A 19,316-nucleotide genomic window follows, 5' to 3' on the forward strand; every position below is an offset into this window, starting at 1 on the left:
AAGCTCTAAAGAGGGGCTGTAGCGGAGCAAATCACCTACGTATTGGAATAAGGTGGTAAGAGCTAGGTCCAGGGAAGCTAAACCTGAGATTAGGGCTTTTCCAAAGAAATGAGGGCTATCCCTAAAGCCTTGGGAAAGAACTGTTCAGATAAGTTGGGAAGAGGGGTGGGAGTCAGGGTCAGTGCAGGTGAAGGCAAAAAGATCTTGGCAGGTTGGGTTAAGGGGGATAGTAAAAAAAAGACATCTTTGAAGTCAAGAAATGAGAGATGGGATGAGGAGGGGGAAATATGAGAGAAGGGTGTAGGGAAATGGGTTGGTGGAAGGACTTTGGCCTGCAGAAGGTGAGTGATAATGGGTTTGAGGTCTTGTAGTCCAGCAGGGCTGAAAGGATATTAGACTTGGTTGGGGAAAACAGTAGTGTCTTTTGGGCAGATCTTAAGGGGAATATGGTGGGCAGCAATGAAGGGGTGAGAAGTGTCCCAAACTTAGGGGTTTATATTGGGAAGGAGGGAGGGTAGAGGTAAATCTGGATGGCAAAGCAGTATAAACTGTGTCAAAGAATGTGGGGAGGCATGTGGGGTGAAGTGTAGGAAGGCCTGAAATTTGGAGAGCAGGTCTTGTCTGAGGATAGGTGTGGAGCAATGGAAAATGACTAAGAATGTATGAGAGAATGGGGTGTTCAAAAGGTTACAGAAAAGGGGCAGGGGTCTCCTTGTGCATGGAGGAGGTGCAATCTACTCCTACAATAGAGATGGAGGAATCTTTCAGGGGTCTGGAATATTCAGGTAAAACAGAACAAGTACCTCCCATATATCCAAAAGAAAAAAAGGTGAGCTTACCTGACATGGTCATAGTTACCTGGGGTTCCAGATGGGAGATGATGGTGACGGGAAACAATTGCCCAGGTCCTGTCATTCCTCCATGGTCAGGCCGAGGAAACCTGGCAGATCTGAGTGTAGTCTGGGAATTGTTCGATTTGGGATTGTGTCTTATTGAGGAACTCTATCTCTCAGTGCACAGCCCAATTTCCAATGTTCCATTTTACTGCAAAGAGGGCCTGGCTTAGGAGGAGGGGACCGCAGGTTAGGGCAGGTGCCTGCCCAGTGACCTTCCTTGCCACCCTAAAACATGGCCCAGGAGGCCCAGGGTGAAGCACCCTGGTATTTGGCCTGATTTCTTTTAGCTCTTTGGTTTTGTTTTGTTTTGTTTTTTTTGGGGGAGGGACCCTGAGATGGAACCCAGGAACATTCTACCTCTGAGTTTGTGAAACCCTATTTTAATTAATTAATTAATTAATTGTTGCCATACTGGGGATGAAACCCAGGAGCATTCTACCTCCGAGCTACACCCTCAGCCCTATTTTTTATTCTTTATGTTGAAACAGGGTCTCACTGACTTGCAGAGGACCTCACTAAGTAGCTGAGGCTGTCCATAAACCGGGATCCTCCTGTCTCAGCCTCCCAAATGCTGGGATTACAAGTGTGCGCCACCACACTCGGCTAGCTCTTTATATTTTTTTCCTCTTCTCTTTTGTTGAAGACCTTAAAGTCCTATTTAATGGGCTCCCTCTGGGGAGTCTTGGGACCATCCTCCAATTTTTGCAGATATCAGAGGAAGGTGGTGAAATGAAATGCATATGGAGATAGAAACGGCCATCGTCCCGTTCAGGGATGAAGAGCGTGTATTTGAGGACGGCCTGTGAGGCAGGACAAGAGCCTTGAGTAATCTCCTTAACATTATCATAGCTTACCGCCTTTAATTCAGGTTTCTTCATGCCTTCCAGAAGGCAAGTCACCAATTGCCCTGTCACTAAGCTAGGTTACGCTTCACATCCTGCTTGTGGAGAGCGTCTGCAAGGGCCCGAGCTGCCATCCACATGGACTCCTCCTCTGTGTCAGGGTCGAGAAGAGAATGACAGAAATATCCCGCCAGGTCAGGCCATAGGAATGAGTGAAGAACTGGAATTCCTTTTGGCAGGTTATGGGATCAGAAGAGAAGGAACCAAAGCCGGGCGTGGTGGCGCACGCTTGTAATCCCCGCGCGTGGGAGGCTGAGACAGGAGGATCGCGCAGGTTCGAAGCCAGCCTCAGCTACTTAGTGAGGCTCTCAGCAACTTAGTGAGACCCTGTTTCCAAATGAAATATAAAATAGGTCTGGGAGTGTAGCCTGGAGGTAGAAGTTTTTTTTCTGGATGTGGGAGAGGTGGGGGTGCTTGGAGGATGAAGAGAGTGTGGGAGACTCCTTTAAGAGAAGGATTTGACGGGGAAACATTCCTGACAGAGAGGGCACAGGATCAGATGTGAAAGGCTGGAATGTAGGGGACCTCTGACCATTTAGCATTGCGGTGCAGAAAGTTTTCTAGGTCACACTGAATTTGGAAATCGGAAGTGCCATTTTCTGGCCATTGGCTGTCACTGTCCAGTTTGTATTAAGGCCAAATGGTATTACTGAGGACAGCAGGCATTTGGGGTGAGCCGCCGATGCTAAGAACACTAGGTTGTGAAGGAGGAAACCAAGTGGGGTGTCCCGTGGGGGCCTGGAGGGAGCGTTTCCCATGGTGAAGTGGTCTCCAGAGGGTGGGGGGCTAAGCCCTGAAGTGGGAGTTGAGCTGTGAGAGGGTCCTGGGCCCTTGGAGAGTTTGTGAGTTGGTTGGTGGGAGGGTCTGGGCCCTTGGAGACCTGTGGGAAGGCTTGACGCCTTTGGGAGGGGAAGCCCAGTACCGATTCCTGAGAGCTTGAACCCAAGAGACCAAGGGCCCCAGTCCTAGATTGCTATGGGTTGCTCTCACCCACAGCTGGGATTTTTGGTGATTGCTTCCGAATTGATATATGGAGGGTCCCGGACCCCTTGAGAGAACCAAAATGGGGGGAAACAGTACGGACTTACCTGAGATGAGGAATTGGCCGGCGTTGGATGTGAATCGCTGCAACACCTGCCTTGGTGTCTGCCAGAGCCACGGGAGTTGGGGGGAGAGGGGAAGGGGAGGGAGGGAAGGAATCGGGAGCCAGGACCAGGAGTCCCTCAGCATCCTGGGACCAGCTGCCACTGCTTCTCAGGTTACAAGAGGTACCAATGATTCCTCACTACCTGTCTGGGGTTTTGGCACCAAGATGAAAGGTTCAGGGCAGAAGGAGGCTTAGTTGGGATAAACCTGTGGAGGGAGTCTCCAGCAAAGGTTAGAGCCCATGTCCACCTATAAACTAGAAGTTTATATACAGACTAGAAGTTTATATAGCTTGTTTAAGGAGAGATTCCACGGGGGCGGGGAGTGGTATTAGCTATTGCCAAGGTGGAATTATTAAGGGGACATTCTGCAGGGGGTGGGAACTTGATTAACTGTTTATTGCCAAGGGGGTTGTTACTTCAGGGTTAAGCAGGATAATGTGACTTTCTCTTCAGCAGAGGGGTCTAAGAAGCTAGGAGCTTATTAGGCAAGTCTTGGGCAAGACAGGGGGACATTTTGGGAAGCTGGGGGAAGGGTGTGTGAGCAAGACTTGGGGAGGGATTTCAGGTCATGAGGGAGTCACTTTTCTTTAGGCGCTAACTCCCCCCTCCATCCCCAGCACTTCCCGGAGCACCTGGACCACTTCGTGGAGAACATGGAGGACTTCTCCAACGACCTGTTCAGCAGTTTTTTTGATGATCCTGTGCTGGACGAGAAGAGCCCTCTACTGGACATGGAACTGGATTCCCCAGCACCCGGCATCCAGGCAGAGCACAGCTACTCTCTGAGCGGGGACTCGGCGCCCCAGAGCCCCCTCGTGCCTGTCAAGATGGAGGATACCACTCAAGGTAAGAAGTGGACGGACCAGGGGACAGCACAGGGCTGAGGCCTGGGGGACAAGAGAGACCCTGCAGCCTGAGGCTCCCGGAGGAACCACTCAACTCCACAGTGGTTGCAGGTCTCCCCTTCTCTGGTTCCCCTCAAATCAAACCCATATAGACACTTCTCAAAAGAGAATGTTGTTGACTTAGGTCAAAAAGCAGTTCTCAAAGTGTGTTCCCACATCAGGAGCATCGTGAGGGGACCTGCTGGGGACGCAGATCCTCAGCTCCCACCCCACCCTGCTGACTCAGAAACCCAGTGGGCCGGGCCCAGCCCTCCAGGGCGCTCTCCAGGGCTTGAGAGCTGCTGACCTCAAGCAAATTGCTAAATGGGAAATGTGACCAAGTTACAAGGGTTCTAGAACCATCCACCTCCTCACACTGTGATGGCCTCTGAGCTGCTACCCGAGAGGCCCCTCTACCCAGGTTTTACTCTGGAGGTGGGCGCTCCAAAGCGCTCTTCGCCCACCCTCTCCCTTTGAAGCCAAGGCCTCTCTGAACCTCCCTCTCCTGTAGTCAGATCAAAGCCCCACATGGCTCCCCACCTGGAAATATCGCCCTTTTGGTTATTTCTTCAAGTTCATGGGGTCCTGACTGGTGTTTGGGGCTGAATGGTCATGTACACACCTCTTAACTCTAGAGCTCAGCATCTTCACACACAAGTGAGAGTAACAGTAAACACTTCTAGAGCACTCTCCAGTCTGCAACGTGCCCACCTCTTCATTACCTCTTGTCTGTCTCGTAGTGGACAGGTGAGGCCGGAGCCCCCCTTACCGTGGCCTCCTTTTGACCCAGAGGAAAAGTGAGAGTCCAGCCGGGCATGGTGGCCAGGCCTGCCTGCGATCCCAGTATGTGGGAAGCTGAGACAGGAGGATGAGAGGTTTAAGCCAACCTCAGCAACTTAGTGAAACTCTGTTTCAAAACAAAAAATAAAAAGGGTTAGGGTGTAGCTCAAAGGTAGAATGTTCCTGGGTTCAATCCCTAGTACCACACACACACACACAAAAAAAAAGAAAGAAAGAAAGAAAGAAAGAAAGAAAGAAAGAAAGAAAGAAAGAAAGCAGACTGGGACATAGTTCAGAGGTTGGATCCCCAGTTATGGAGAGAGAGAGACAGAGAGAGACAGAGAGAGTTTCTGAGACTGGAATTGTCTAGTCATGCCCACAGTAGCACACAGAACCAAGACATAAGAGCCAGTCTCCTGACTCTAAGCCCTGCCCTCTTCCACCACCACATCTGTCATCCTCCAGGGGCAGCAAAAGCTACTGGATCAAGAACCCAAGAGGCTTTGGTGCACATCCCGGTACATCTGCTAGCTGCTGGGTGACCTTGAACAAGTTCCCTAACCTCTCTGGCTAACCTCTCTGGGCCTGTTTCCTTTATTATAAAATGAAAACAACACGTTTTCAAGAGTTCTGGACCACGTTTTAAAATATGCACACAGAGTACCCAGTTCAGGACCCAGCACATAACACATACCAATAATTAGTAGCTATTTTCCTCATGCATATTAAAGTCCTTTAATGCCATGAGTCGTCAGGCCAGTGAACAGCCTTCTTATTCCTCTTCCCTCCAGAGACCAATGGCCTTGAGCACGTTTCTTAGTTGTCTCAGATGGGGAAAATAGCGCTGCTGCGTGCGTGGAGCCTTCGGCAGCAGAAAAGAAGCCCATGACCCTCAGGGGCTTAGAGCTGTGCCCTCTGTGAGAAGCCTGAGCTGGAGTGGCATGGTGGTGCAGGCCTGTAATCCCAGTACAAGGGAAGCTGAGATAGGAGGATCACACAGGTTCGAAGCCAGCTACAGACCCTCAGTAACTTAATGAAATCCTGTTTCAAAAGAAAAAATAAGGCTGGGGATGCATTTTAGAGGCAGAATGACCCCAGGTTCAATCTTTAGTACCAGAAATAAATAAGTAAATATTTAAAGGCATGGTAGCACACACCTATGTAATCCCAGTACTTGGGAGGCTGAGACAGGTGGATTCCAGGTTCATTCCAGGTTCAAGACCAGGCTCAACAATTTAGTGAGATCCTGTTTCAAAATAAAAAGGGCTGGGGGTTTAGCTTGGAGGTAGAATGCTCCTGGGTTCAATCTCCAGTACCAAAAAGAAATAAATATATCTAAGCTGGGCATGTTGCTGTACACCGGCAATCCTAGTACTTGGGAGGCTGAGACAGGAGGACCACAGGTTCCAGGACAGCCTTAGCAAGCAGTGAGACTCTCATCAATCTATGGAGACCCTGTTTCAAAATAAAAATTTAAGCTGGGCATGGTGGTACACACTTGTAATCCCAGCACTTGGGAGGCTGAGACCGGAGGATTGTGCAGGTTTGTGGCCAGCCTCAGCTACTTAGTGAGGCTCTCAGCAACTTAGTGAGATGCTGGTTCCAAACAAAATATAAAATAGGTCTGGGAGTGTAGCCTGGAGGTAGAAGATACCTGGGTTTCATCCCTAGTACCATAAATAAAAATTTTAATATTTAAAAATTTGAAAATGGGGTGGGGGTATAGCTTGGTGGTAGAATGCCCCTGGATTTAATCCCTAATACCACCATAATAATAATAATAATAATAATAATAATAATAATAATAATAATAATAATAAAAAATAAAGGGCTGGAGTTATAGCTCAGAAGTAGAATACAATTTTAATAAACAAGTAAGTAAGTAGGGTTTAAATCCTAGTACCACAAAGAAGAAGAAAAAGGAGGTCGGATTGCATGTGAGGGTCTTGGGGCTTCCCCGGGAGCAAAGGCAGGCTTCTGAGGTTCCATGTGGCTCTGAAGCTCTTACTGCCAGATCCCATGATGCTGAGGTCAGGCGAAGGCGGAGGGCGCAAGGCGGACTTCCCACGGCAGGTTCTCCATCAGCCCCTGATAGGCCGACCTAGCAGCTCCTCGGCCACCCCAAGTCTATTTATAAAGCAATTTGTCTGTGGGCCCTTTACAGGGATAGCTTCCCGGAGGCCGGCAGCCTGGCCCTGTAATTTGGGAAGATTGCAGATGTTCCTGGAGCCCAGGAACAGCCTGTGGCCCAGAGCTGGGCATTCTGGCTCCCAGCTGGGTAGGGTCTGGCCTCTGAGGGAGCCGCTGACCCCGCTCCCCCGCCTCAGAGTCCCCAGTCCTTCCCTGCACATGGCTCCTGTCCCGGACTCAGGCTGCTGCCTAGGCTGCAGACGCTGGGGCTGCCATCATCAGGGCTGGCGTGGCACAGAGGACCACGGATACCCGGCAGGAATCAGGGTGATGCCCGTTAGCCCTGGGGCCCCGGTAAGGCCAGAAACCTCACTAGATGGGCAGGAGGTGGACGGTGCTCTCAGGCAAGCATCAGCCTCCCTCCCCTCCTTCCCACCCACCTGTCACCAGGTCAGGGACATTCTTCCTGCTAAAGTGGTTTCTGTTAAGTTCCCACCTGGCCATTTCCACAGTGGCTGCCTTTGTTCAGTGGCCCTTGCTCTTGCCTGGATAGTTTGTTTCGACAGACTCCTACAGGTCTCCCGTACAGCTGGTCCAGCCTCCGCACACAGGCAGAGTTGTCTTTTGTGTGTGTGTGGGGGGGTGTCTGGGGATGGAACCCAGGAGCATTCGAACTCTGAGCCACACCCCCTGCCCAATTTTTTATTCTTTATTTTGAAACAGGGTCTCACTGAGTTGCAGAGGGCCTCACTAAGTAGCTGAGGCTGTCCACGAACCGTGATCCTCCTGTCTCAGCCTCCCAAATGCTGGGATTACAAGTGTGCTCCACCACACCCAGCTCAGAGTGGTCTTTTGAAAAACTATGAATTCAGGCCGGGCGTGGTGGCGCATGCTTGTAATCCCTGCGCTTGGGAGGCAGAGACAGGAGGATTGCACAGGTTCAAAGCCAACCGCGCGCGCTGGCTTAGGAGACCCTGTTTCCAAAAAAAAAAAAAAAAATGTAAAAATAGGTCTGGGAGTGTAGCCCAGAGGAAATAAAAAACACCAAAAAAAAAAAAAAAAGAAAAGAAAAGAAAAACTATGAATTCAAGCCAGGCGTGGTGGTGCATGCCTGTAATCCCATTACTTGGGAAGACTGAGACAGAAGGATTATAAATTCAAGGCCTCAGCAATTTAAGGAGAACCTGTTTTAAAATAAAAGAGGGATGGAAGTTCAGAGGTAGAATGTCTTTGGGTTCAGTTCCCAGTAAAACACACACACACACACACACACACACACACACACACACACTCCTAGTACTTGAGGAGACTGAGACTGGAGGATCACAGGTTCAAGAACAGCCTCAGCAAATAGACTCTCATCAACCTAGGGAGAACTTGTTTCAAAATAAAAATAAAATAGGGCCAGGGGTTTAGCTTAGAGGTAGAATGCCTCTGGGTTCAATCCCCAGTGCCACAAAAATAAATAAATAAATAAATAAATAAAATTTATGAGCCAGGTATGATGGTGCACTCTTGTAATCCCAGTACTTGCAAGGCTGAGATAGGAGGATCATGGTTCGCAAACAGCCTCAGCTACATAGTGAGACCCTCCGCAACTTAGTGAGACCCTGATTCAAAATACAGAGTAAAAAATAGGGCAGGGGGTGTAGCTAGGAGGTACAATGCTTCTGGGTTCCATTCCCAGTACCACAAAAAAAAAAAGAAAGAAAGAGAAAGAAAGAAAGAAAGAAAGAAAGAAAGAAAGAGGAAGAGAGAAAGAAAGAGAGAAAGAAAGAAAAAAGAAAAGAAAAGAAAAGAAAAGAAAAGAAAAGAAAAAATAGGGTTGGGAATGTAGCTTGTTGGTAGAATGCCCTGGGTTCAGTCCCTAGTCCCCCACACACAAATATTATTAATTCAAGTTGGAAATGTTGGTACATACCTCTAATTCCAGTATTTGGGAGGCTGAGACAGGAGGATCACAAGTTTGAGACCAACCTCAGTAGTTTAGTGAGGCCCTCAGCAATTGAGTGAGATCCTACTTTATAATAAAAAAAACCTATAAGTGTTACTCAAGAGTTAGAATGCCCCTGAGTTCACCCCAGTACTAGAAAAAAAGAAAAAAAAAGTGATTTCAAGCATGTTCAAAACCCGTGAGTAACGCCGGGCGTGGTGGCGCACGCTTGTAATCCCTGCGCTTGGGAGGCGGAGACAAGAGGATCGCGCAGGTTCGAAGCCAGCCGCACTGGCGTAAGAGACCCTGTTTCAAAAATATAAAATAGGTCTGGGAGTATAGCCCGGAGGTAGAAGGGCTTCCAGGAACCCCAGTACCACTAAAAACCAAACAAACAAAACCTGTGAGTAAAGCCAGGCATGGTAGTGCACGCTTGTAATCCCACCCAGTCCTTGGGAGGCTGAGACAGGATCGCAGGCTGAGAAGGATCGCAGGTTCGAGACCAGCCTCAGCTACTTAGTGAGGCCCTCTGCAACTTAGTGAGACTCTGTTTCAAAATAAAGAATGAAAAATAGGGCTGGGGATATAACTCAGAGGAAGAATGGGCCAGGGTTAAGTCCCCAGTACCAAAAAAAAAAAAAAAGAAAAGCCTTGAGTGGCTCCCTGTCAGTCACAGCTCCAGGCTCAGCCTCCAAGGCCATGCGACCCGTTGGCCTCTCACACCATCGTCCACATTCCTATATATTCCGACTGTTCTAAACCACTCGTGACTCTTGCTAGATCCCTAGTACCTGGCACAGTGCTCAGCAAATGTTCACTGAAGACTGTTAATAATTATATTAACACTACGGTTTATTGATCGTTTACTTCTTGTGAGGCACTGTGTTGTTTTATGTGCTCTATATGACGGGATCCTCTCCCTATTAAGTATTTCCTATTCCCTTCCTCATTGTAAAGACTAGGAAGCTGAGGCTCAGAGAGGGTAAGCAACTTGCCTGAGGTCACACCGCCAGTCAGGAGACGTCCAGGCCACGGGCCCAAGCCCAGTCTATAGCTGTTGAGTGCAGAAGGCGACCTCCGCTCCTGGCTCCAGCCCATCCTGCGTTTCACCCCACATGGCCCCACCTGCCCTGCCACCTTGCGGTGCAGCCTAGTAACCCTCCGCAGTCCAGTCCCCTACAGCTCCCCGCAGGCGGGAGGGGTGGAGCGCTCTGTGCTGGGCGCCCCCTGAGCCTGTGTCCTGCCCCCTCCCAGACGTGGAGCACGGAGCGTGGGCGCTGGGACACAAGCTGTGCTCCATCATGGTGAAGCAAGAACAGAGCCCCGAGCTGCCCGTGGACCCCCTGGCCGCCTCCTCCGCCATGGCCGCCGCCGCCATGGCCACCGCTCCACTGCTGGGCCTCAGCCCCCTGTCCAGGCTGCCCATCCCCCACCAGGTGAGCTGGGGACGACTGGTGGGAGGGGAGCGCTGGGGGGATGTCTGTGGGTGTAGGCGCCCCACCTCAGGGACCTGTGAACCGGCAGTGTGAACTTCAGGCAGAGGGCTGGAGGACCGGCTCCGGCCTCCCGCTCTAGCCTCTGGTCGGCCTGTGTGCAGAAGCAGGGCTGGGTACCAGGGGCCAGACTGAGGTCTCAGAGATGGAGACCACCCAGGCCACTTCCTTTTCTCAAAGCTTCCAGATTTTAAAAAAGGAAAAAAGACCAAATATAAATACAAAAATGTTGCTCTGAGCCGGGCATGCTGGCACACACCTGGAAGCCCAGTACTTGAGAGGCTGAGGCAGGAGAATCGCAGATTCAAGGCCAGCCCCAGCAATTTAGCAGGACTATTCCAAAATAAAAAAATAAACAGGGCCATGATGTAGCTCAGAAACAGAGCACCCCTGGGTTCAGTTTCTAGTAACACACACATGCACGCATACAATGTTCCTACATTGCAGTTATTTATAAGATTAATAAACCATACTCTCATGCTGAACCCCACCTCCACTTCCATGAAGGTATAGACCACAGCATTCAGCCATAAATCCAAGATCATTCCAAGCCTTGGGCTCCCAGGAGAGGCCCTGCCTGGGTCCAGCCAGGCTCCTGACGTGTCCAGCTTCCTCTCTGCAAAATGAGTGTGTGGACCCTCCCCACCACCACCAAGGTGCTTCTAGGCCTAAGACTACAATATGAGGGTCATCTTAAAATGCTTAGGGTTCTGCCGGGGGCCACCTGGCTCACTTGATTAAAATATGTATATGGCCACAGGCAAGAAAGGTCTACCCATAAGGCCTCCTCACCAAAGCAGGACAGGATGGAGTGACCACCATAGCGGCCTTGGAGAGGGAAACTGAGGCTCCAGGTGTTAAGCAATTGGCCCGAGCACAACAGTCGGAAATAATGGGGCCGCTTGTCAAACCGGGCCTGCCAGACCCCAAAGCCCTCCCACCTGCAAGGCCCAGGAGCCAGGAGCGAGCCTAGGCCACGACGAGCCATGGGAACCACAGAGTACTGTCAGGCTGGGAGTGGTGCACACCTGTAATCCCAGTGCATGGGAGGTGGAGACAGGAGGATCCCAGGTTTGAGGCTAGCCTCAGCAACTTAGCGAGACTGTTTCAAAATTAAAAAATAAAAAGGGCTGGGGATATAGCTGAGAGGTAAAAGGACCCTGGGTTCAATCCCCAGTGCCACAAGGGGAGGGAGGGAGGGAGAGAGAGAGAACTGTCACTACTGTGCATATCCCCTCACCCCCGGGGCCGTCATGATGTGAGGGCTGAGCTGGGTCTAGACCAGGGAATTAACAAAATCTGGGGCAATTTGGGCTTCCTGGGATTCTTACTCTTCTTCCTATATGCAGCATTCTGTGTCCCCTGCAACCTCCCTCCCCGCCCCAGAATAGCATGATCTCTGTCTGCTGGCTGCAGACCCAGAGGGGAGAGATGGTCCACAAATCCAGCACCTCACCCGCCTCCCTTAGAGGCACTGCACTCGGGTTTATGTTGACGGTCACCTGGGTAAAGCCACACGTGTCCCGAGTCCTCCCCGGGACAGTGGAGTGTGAATAAGCACAGTGCACCTTTGCTGCAGGTGTGAAGCTGGTGTCTTGACCGGGGCTCACACGCACGGGGGCTCTGGCTGCCACAGACTCCTTGGTCTGGATTCTTTTCCCTGTTTGTGCCCCAGGACTCACCGCACACTCACCTCTGATGCCCAGCCGGGCCGTTTCTCCCTGTTCGACCGTTGCCGCTCATGAGACAGCTGCAGCGTGCCGGCTGTCACCTCTGGCCCTGTGGCAGCTTCCACACCAAGGCCTATGAGGCCTAACAGTGGGCGCGAGGTTGGTCTCCATTCAGAAGGAGGCCAGGCCTCGGAGGCCACTGGAAGCCTCCTTCTCTGAGTGTAAGGTCTAAACTACACTCCCTGGCCACATTCTCTTCTCTTAGGTGCAGCTTGGCTTTTCCAAGCATGAGAGTGGGCCTCTGTTCCCCCAAGCTCAGCCACTTCCTCTACTGCATAGAACACACCACCGACCTCAGGCAGGGATGTGGGGTGGGCACAGGCGGGAGCCTCCCTTGAGGCAGCTCATGGAGCTGGACCTGCCTCTCCCTCAGGCCCCAGGAGAGATGACCCAGCTGCCAGTGATCAAAGCAGAGCCCCAGGAGGCGAGCCAGTTCCTCAAAGTGACACCAGGTAAGTGTGTCTAGAGGTGTTCTCTCTTCTCCAGACCTGGGCAGGCAGCATCCTACTCCCTTGGTCCCACAGCAGCCCACACCTGTCCCTTGAAACCCCACATTTATCCCCTAAGATGTCTCCTCTCCTCCCCATCCACCCTACCCACTCTCCATCCAGCCATGCTTCTTCTTCTCTTTCCATCCCCCCTTATTCAACCTATGACTGCCATCATTATGTCATACGCTCTCCTTATTCCCAGTCTCTTTCCACCCACTCGCTAACCGAAGCCTACTCTAGAGCTACCTATCCCCACCCATGCAACCATCTATGCATCCATCCATCTACCCATCCACCCAACCCCTCCATCCACCTACCCACCCACTCAACCCATCCATCCATCCATCTACTCATTCACCTACCCATCTATCTATCTATCTATCTGCCCACCCATTCATCCATCTACCCATCCACTCACCTATCCAACCATCTATCCATCTACCCACCCATCCAACTATCTACCCATCTACCCAACACATCTATCTACTCATCTGCTCAACCCTTCCATCCATCTACCCATCCATCCATCTAGCCATCCACCCACCCATCCAACTCTCTACCATCCTCCAAACCCATCCATCCATCCATCCATCCATCCATCCATCCATCCAACAAGAGTCCAATGGGCAACATTTCTCAGTCCCAGACAATGGAGAAGCAGAGAGAGAAGACAATCCCTGTACCCAGGCAAATCACAGAGTTCCCAGCGCCATACACAAATCACCTACTCCCTAGCAGTGATATAGCTATGCAGATAGAAAATCCCCAGGGAGCCTTGGGAACTCATCCTCAAACCAGAGAGGGAAGATGGGAACACAGAAGGCTTCTTGAAGTTGAACCAGAAGGAGAAAGGGTATCAAAATGTTTCCAATCCCCCCTCATTAGTCTGTCAAACCCTGACAGAGCATGTACTGTGTTTGGGGCCCAGGCCAAGTACCACAAGGTCTAGGGCCAAAGCTTTGCCATAGTCAGGACTTGACCTCTGGTCACCTGGCGCCAGGCCCAGTGCTCTTTGCAGTGTGGCGCTCATAAGAGGCAAACAGGTGTCTAGGAGGGAGACAGCTCCTGGAGCAGCCTGCTGCGTGCTGAGCCCAGAAGGATGCGGGTTCCTCCTCGCAGCCCCAGCCCCGCACCATGGCGCAGTGGAGCTCCACGTCCCCACACCTGGAACTGTTCGGCCATTCTGTGCTGCCCCAGGGCTCTCCCAGTTGCCCAGCTTTTGGTCCCTGGCTGTGCCTGGGCCTCTCTGGCACCTCTTCCTGACACCAGCAGAGTGTTCATCTTCCTGGTGCGAGGCCACAAAGGGGACAGCGTGGAGGAGAAAGCAGGCTCTTTGTTGCCTGCTGAAATCCAGTGCCTGCTGTCCAGTCGCCCCGAGATTGAAATGTAGCCTGGGGGACGATGACTGACTATTTCAGGGTGTGCGGAAGAGGAAGGGAGAGAAGGCTGCTTGCTCCACCTGACCCCCTTGGTCTGGTTTGAGACAGAGAGCCCAGTCACCTTCTGGGATTGCCAAGCTGGGGCTTAAAGACTAAATTCAAGCTGAGTATGGTGGCACATGCCTGTCATCCTACTTGGGAGGCTGAGACAGGGAGATCGCAAGTTTGAGGTCAGCCTCAGCAACACAGAGAGACTCAGCAACCTAGCAAGACCCTATTTCCAAACAAAAATTTTTTTTTATTATTTTTGCAGGTCTGGGGGTGGAACCCAGGGGCATTCGACCTCTGAGCTACACCCCCTGCCCTATTTTTTATTCTTTATTTTGAAACCGGGTCTCACTGAGTTGCAGAGGGCCTCACTAAGTAGCTGAGGCTGTCCACGAACCGCAATCCTCCTGTCTCAGCCTCCCAAATGCTGGGATTACAACCGTGCGCCACCACGCCCGGCTCCAAACAAAAATTTTTAAAGGGGTTTGGAGTGTAGTTTGGAGGTAGAATACCCCTGAGTTCAATCCCCAGCACAAAGGAAGGGAGGGAAGGAAGGCAGGCAGGCAGGCAGGCCGGCCCTGAACTCTCCTAGCCAGGAGTCAAGGAGGATCCAGCCTCTGTTGTAACCATGCCAAGAACCAGGTTGCTGGGGCTGGGGGGCTGTGCTGTCAAGAGATGGGGCAGCCCTCAAGAACCAGCTTGTGAGGTGTCAGCCATCTTCTTGACACTGCAGAGGAGCTTCTGACGTCATGGCCGAGGATGAGGACCTGGCGCTCCATTTCCCTCAATGTCAGGGCGCTGACACCATCATGCTGAACGCGTGACGTCAACGCAGAGCTGGGGCGCCGCCCTGCTGACCTGTTTTTCCCACTCTTCCCAGAGGACCTGGTGCAGATGCCTCCGACGCCCCCCAGCAGCCATGGCAGTGACAGCGACGGCTCCCAGAGCCCCCACTCTCTGCCCCCCTCCAGCCCTGTCCGGCCCCTGGCCCGCTCCTCCACGGCCATCTCCACCTCCCCCCTCCTCACCGCCCCACATGTAAGGAGCTGGGGTGACCCTGGAGGGCAGAAGCGGGAGGGTCGGGGGGCCCAAGTCTGATCTCCACCCCATCAGCCGGGGGCCTGCTTGGTGGATGGGCGTGAGATAGAGAGGCCCAAGCAGCCACCAAAAGCCCAGCGCCTGAGGCCCAAAATACGAGGTCCCCAGCCCCATTCTAACACTGGCGCATGTTACTAGATTTAACTCAGATCTGCCACCTTTCCGATTAGGAAACTGAGGCTGGGCGACTGAGTGCACCGACAGTACGTGGTAGAGCTTGAATTTGCACCCAGGGCTATCCGGTTCCTAACCACCATACCCTACTCCCTACAGAAATTACAGGGGACATCGGGGCCGCTGTTCCTGACAGAGGAGGAGAAGCGCACCCTGACTGCCGAGGGCTACCCCATCCCCACAAAGCTCCCCCTCACCAAAGCCGAGGAGAAGGCCTTGAAGAGGGTCCGGAGAAAGATCAAGAACAAGGTAACGCGGAGCCCAGCCTCCGGAGGTCTCCCCAGCGGGTGGGGGCTGGGCTCCCCCTAGGCGGTGGATATGTGGCAGTGGTAACCGCTGTTTGGGGACCTCCCCTCTAGATCTCGGCCCAGGAGAGCCGCCGTAAGAAGAAGGAATACGTGGAGTGTCTAGAGAAGAAGTAAGTGTCCGCAGAGGGGCGGGAAAGGGCGTGGCCCGCTCCCCAGCGGCCTGCTCTCCCGGTTCTCTTTCACGGGGTACCAGAGCAGGTGTGGGTGGTGGCAGGGCTGAGTCTGGGGCCTCCCTGAGCCTGTGCCTGCTTGTCCCCCCAGGGTGGAGACATTTACATCGGAGAACAATGAGCTATGGAAGAAGGTGGAGACCCTGGAGAATGCCAACAGGTGGGTGGCGTCCTGCGGCTCCCCTGGTCCGCTGCGGCCATGCCAGCTCTCCATAGCTCTGGGTGCAGGGGAGGGGAGACTAGTAGGCACAGCCTGACACCCCAAATTTGACGCTGCAGCCTGGGACCTCTTACGTCCTGCCGCTCTCCGGCTAGGAGCACAGAACTCCAGACTCCCCGTGAGGCTGGCGGCACACCTGGGTGGTCCTCGGGTCAGCCCCGTCAGCATCCTCCCAGAACCTGTCAGAAATGCTTATTCTTGACCCGGAGGTAATCACAGTACTTGGGAGCCTGAGACAGGAGGATCTCAGGTTCAAAGCTAGCCAGCAACTTAGCAAGGCTCTTAGCAACTTAGACCCTGTTTCCTAATAAAAATAAATAAATAAAAATGTCTGGGGATGTAATTCGGAGATAGAATACCCTGGGTTCCAATCCCAGAACCATATATGTGTGAGCGCTCACGCATGCACACACACACACACACACACACACACACACACACACACACACACACACTGCTTATTCTTGGACCCCAACCCAGGCCTATTGAGTCAGAAACCCCAGAGGGAGGGCCCAGGAATATGTTTCAATAAGTCCCTCAGGTAACTGAGGTAGTCACTAAAGTTTAAGAATCACTGTGTGTGTGGTGGCACACACCTGTAATCCCAGTACTTGGGAGGCTGAGACAGGAAGCTTGCAGGTTTGTGGCCAGCCTCAGCAATTTAGTGAGGCCTCTGCAACTTAGTGAGACCCTGTTTCAAAATAAAATAGGGTTGGGAATGTAGCTCAGAGGTAGAATACCTCTAGGTTCAATCTCCAGTACTATGTGCACACGTGCACACACACACACACACACACACACACACACACACACACCACTGTAAGCCAAATAATGGTGGTACTTGCCTGTAATCCTAGTACTTGGGAGTCTGAGATAAGAAGATTTCAGGTTCAAGACCAGCCTCAGCAACTCAGTGAGACCCTATTTCAAAATAAAAAATAAACTGGGCAGGATGACACATGCTTGTAATCCCAGCATTTGGGAGGCTGAGACAGGAGGATTGAGGTTCGAGGTCAGCCTCAGCTACTTAGGCCCTTTGCAGCTCAGTGAGACCCTGTTTCAAAATAAAGAATAAAAGATAGGACTGCAGGTGTGGCTCAGAGGTAGAATGTCCCTGGGTTCCATCCCTAGTACGGAGGAAAAAAGGTAAAAGGGCTGAGAATATAGCTTGGGGATAGAAAGCCTTTGGGTTCAGTCCCTAGAATCACAAAAAAAAAAAAAAAAAAAAAAAAAAAAAAAAAGGAAAAGGAAAAGGAAAGAAAGAAAAAGAAAGAAAGAAAGAAAGAATGAAAGGAAGAAAGAAAGAAAGAACAAAAGAACCACTTGTGAAGTTCCTTGCTACTCAAATCCATTTCCCTAAAAAAGCCCCATGCCCCGGGGATTTGGAAGAAATGAAAATTTCAGGACTCTCCCCAAACTTGCTAGGCCATAATCTGCCTTTGAACAAAAACCCTAGGCAACTCACTGCACAATTAAGTCTGAAAAACATGAGTGTCCCAAGGCCAGCACAGGACCCGGCACGTACCACGTAGTCACGATGCTGGCCCTTGCCCTACTCTCCCATTTCTGTACTCTGGGGAAAGTGCAAGACCTCTCTGGGCCCCAGGTTTGTATCTGCAGAGGGATGCTGTGAGGATTCTATGAGATCGTGGACGTAAAGGGCCTTCCCGGCATGGAACTTGGAATTTAAGAGTGCTCAATTCAAGCTGCACATGGTGGCACATGCCTGTAATCCCAGTACTTAGGAGACTGGGACAGGGGGATCACAAGTTCAAGACCAGCCTCAGTAATGTAACAAGGCCCTCAGCAACTCAGTGAGACACTGTTTCAAAATAAAAAATAAAAAAAGACTGGGCGTGCAGCTGAGAGCTAGAATGCCCCTAGGTTCAATCCCCAGAGATAATAATAATAATAATAATAATAATAATAATAATAATAATGACAGCCAGGTGTGGCGACACCTGCTTGAAATCCCAGTACTTGGGAGGCTGAGACAGGAGGATCGCAGGTTTGTGAACAGCCCCAGCTACTTTAGTGAGACCTTCCACAACTTAGTGAGACCCTGTTTCAAAATAAAAAATAAAATAGATCTGAAGGTGTAGCTCAGGGATAGAATGCCCCTGAGTTCAATCTCCAATACTACAAAAAGTAGTAATTATTATTATTAAAAATACTCAATTCAGCCGGGCGTGGTGGCACACGCTTGTAATCCCCATGTTTGGGAGGCGGAGACAGGAGGATCGCGCAGGTTTGAAGCCAGCCACGCTGGCGTAAGAGACCCTGTTTCCAAATAAAAATATTTAAAAAAAAATAAGTCTGGGAGTATAGCCCAGAGGTAGAAGGGCTTCCAGGAACCCCAGTACCACCAAATAAATAAATAAATAAATAAAAACTCAATTCAGGTGGGTGTGGTGGTACATACTTGTAATCCCAGTACTTGGGAGGCTGAGATAGGAGGATGGCAGGTTCTTAGCCAGCCTCAGTTACTTAGGCCCTCTTCAACTTAGTGAGATCCTGTTTCAAAATAAAGAATTAAAAAAAAAAAAAAGGAACTGGGCATCGTAGCGCACGCTTGTAATCCCAGTACTTGGGAGACTAAGACAGGAGGATTACACAGCTTCAAAGCCAGCTTCAGCTATTTAGTGAGGTTCTCAGCAACTTAGTGAGACCCTGTTTCTAAATAAAATATAAAATGGGTCTGGGAGTGTAGCTTAGAGATAGAAAGCCCCTGGGTTCCATCCCTAGTACCACCAAAAAAAATATATATATACATATATATATACATATATATTATATATACATATATATACATATATATACATACATGTATATATATTTATATGGCTGGAAATGTAGTGGAGGTAGAATGCCTCTGGGTTCAATTCTAAGTTCTGACAAAACAAAAAATGCTCAGTTTATGTTAGTGGTCATCTTCTTCTTGGTAGGTATTCTACCTCCAAGATACACCTCTAGCCTTTTGTTTTGTTTTGTTTTGTTTTTGTTTTTGTTTTTGAAACTGTGTCTTGCTAGGTTGCTAAAAGCCTTGCTACATTGTTGAGACTGTCCTTAAACCTGTGATCCTCCCATCTCAGCCTCCCAAGTACTAGGATTACAGGTGTGTGTCACCAAACCCACCTTAGTTTTATTCTTTTTTTTTTATGATTACTTTGAATTGTTGATAGTGCCCATCTGTGTATACAGGATAGCTCTTTAATAATTATTTTCTGAAGCCAGTAGTTGTGGTACACACCTGTAATATCAGTACTTGGAAGGCTGAGACAGGAGGACCACAGGTTCAAGGACAGCCTCAGCAACCTAGCAAGACTGTTTCAAAACAGAAACATAAAACTAGATGGGGTGTAGTTCAGAGGTATAATCCTCTGGTTCAATCCCCAGTACCACAAATACTAATATCAATGTAAATTTATTATTATTAGTTGGGAGTAACTACAGTAACATAGACAACAGACTGGTGTATGATAGGAGACATTCAGTAGGACTTTTTCCTCCTTTTCTTCCTTTTGCCCCAGCA

At 50.5% G+C, this 19,316-nt stretch overlaps 1 protein-coding gene across 2 annotated transcripts in view; it reads left to right on the top strand.

Annotated features, from left to right (window-relative positions):
* CREB3L1 (cAMP responsive element binding protein 3 like 1) overlaps positions 1–19,316 on the top strand; it is a gene marked incomplete at its 3' end in the record, with an annotated part of 52,989 nt that overhangs the window by 27,669 nt on the left and 6,004 nt on the right. Inside the window, exons 2-8 of one of the 2 annotated variants that reach the window (XM_080703635.1) lie at positions 3,564–3,792; positions 9,928–10,109; positions 12,270–12,348; positions 14,695–14,852; positions 15,186–15,335; positions 15,446–15,504; positions 15,656–15,724. In XM_080703635.1, the coding sequence (XP_080559761.1) occupies positions 3,564–3,792; positions 9,928–10,109; positions 12,270–12,348; positions 14,695–14,852; positions 15,186–15,335; positions 15,446–15,504; positions 15,656–15,724 (926 nt within the window). The remainder of the gene's footprint in view (positions 1–3,563; positions 3,793–9,927; positions 10,110–12,269; positions 12,349–14,694; positions 14,853–15,185; positions 15,336–15,445; positions 15,505–15,655; positions 15,725–19,316) is intronic. The other variant, XM_080703636.1, reaches the window with a different exon arrangement.

Source organism: Muscardinus avellanarius (genome assembly GCF_963383645.1).
Source record: "Muscardinus avellanarius genome assembly, chromosome: 1".
NCBI lineage: Eukaryota > Metazoa > Chordata > Mammalia > Rodentia > Gliridae > Muscardinus > Muscardinus avellanarius.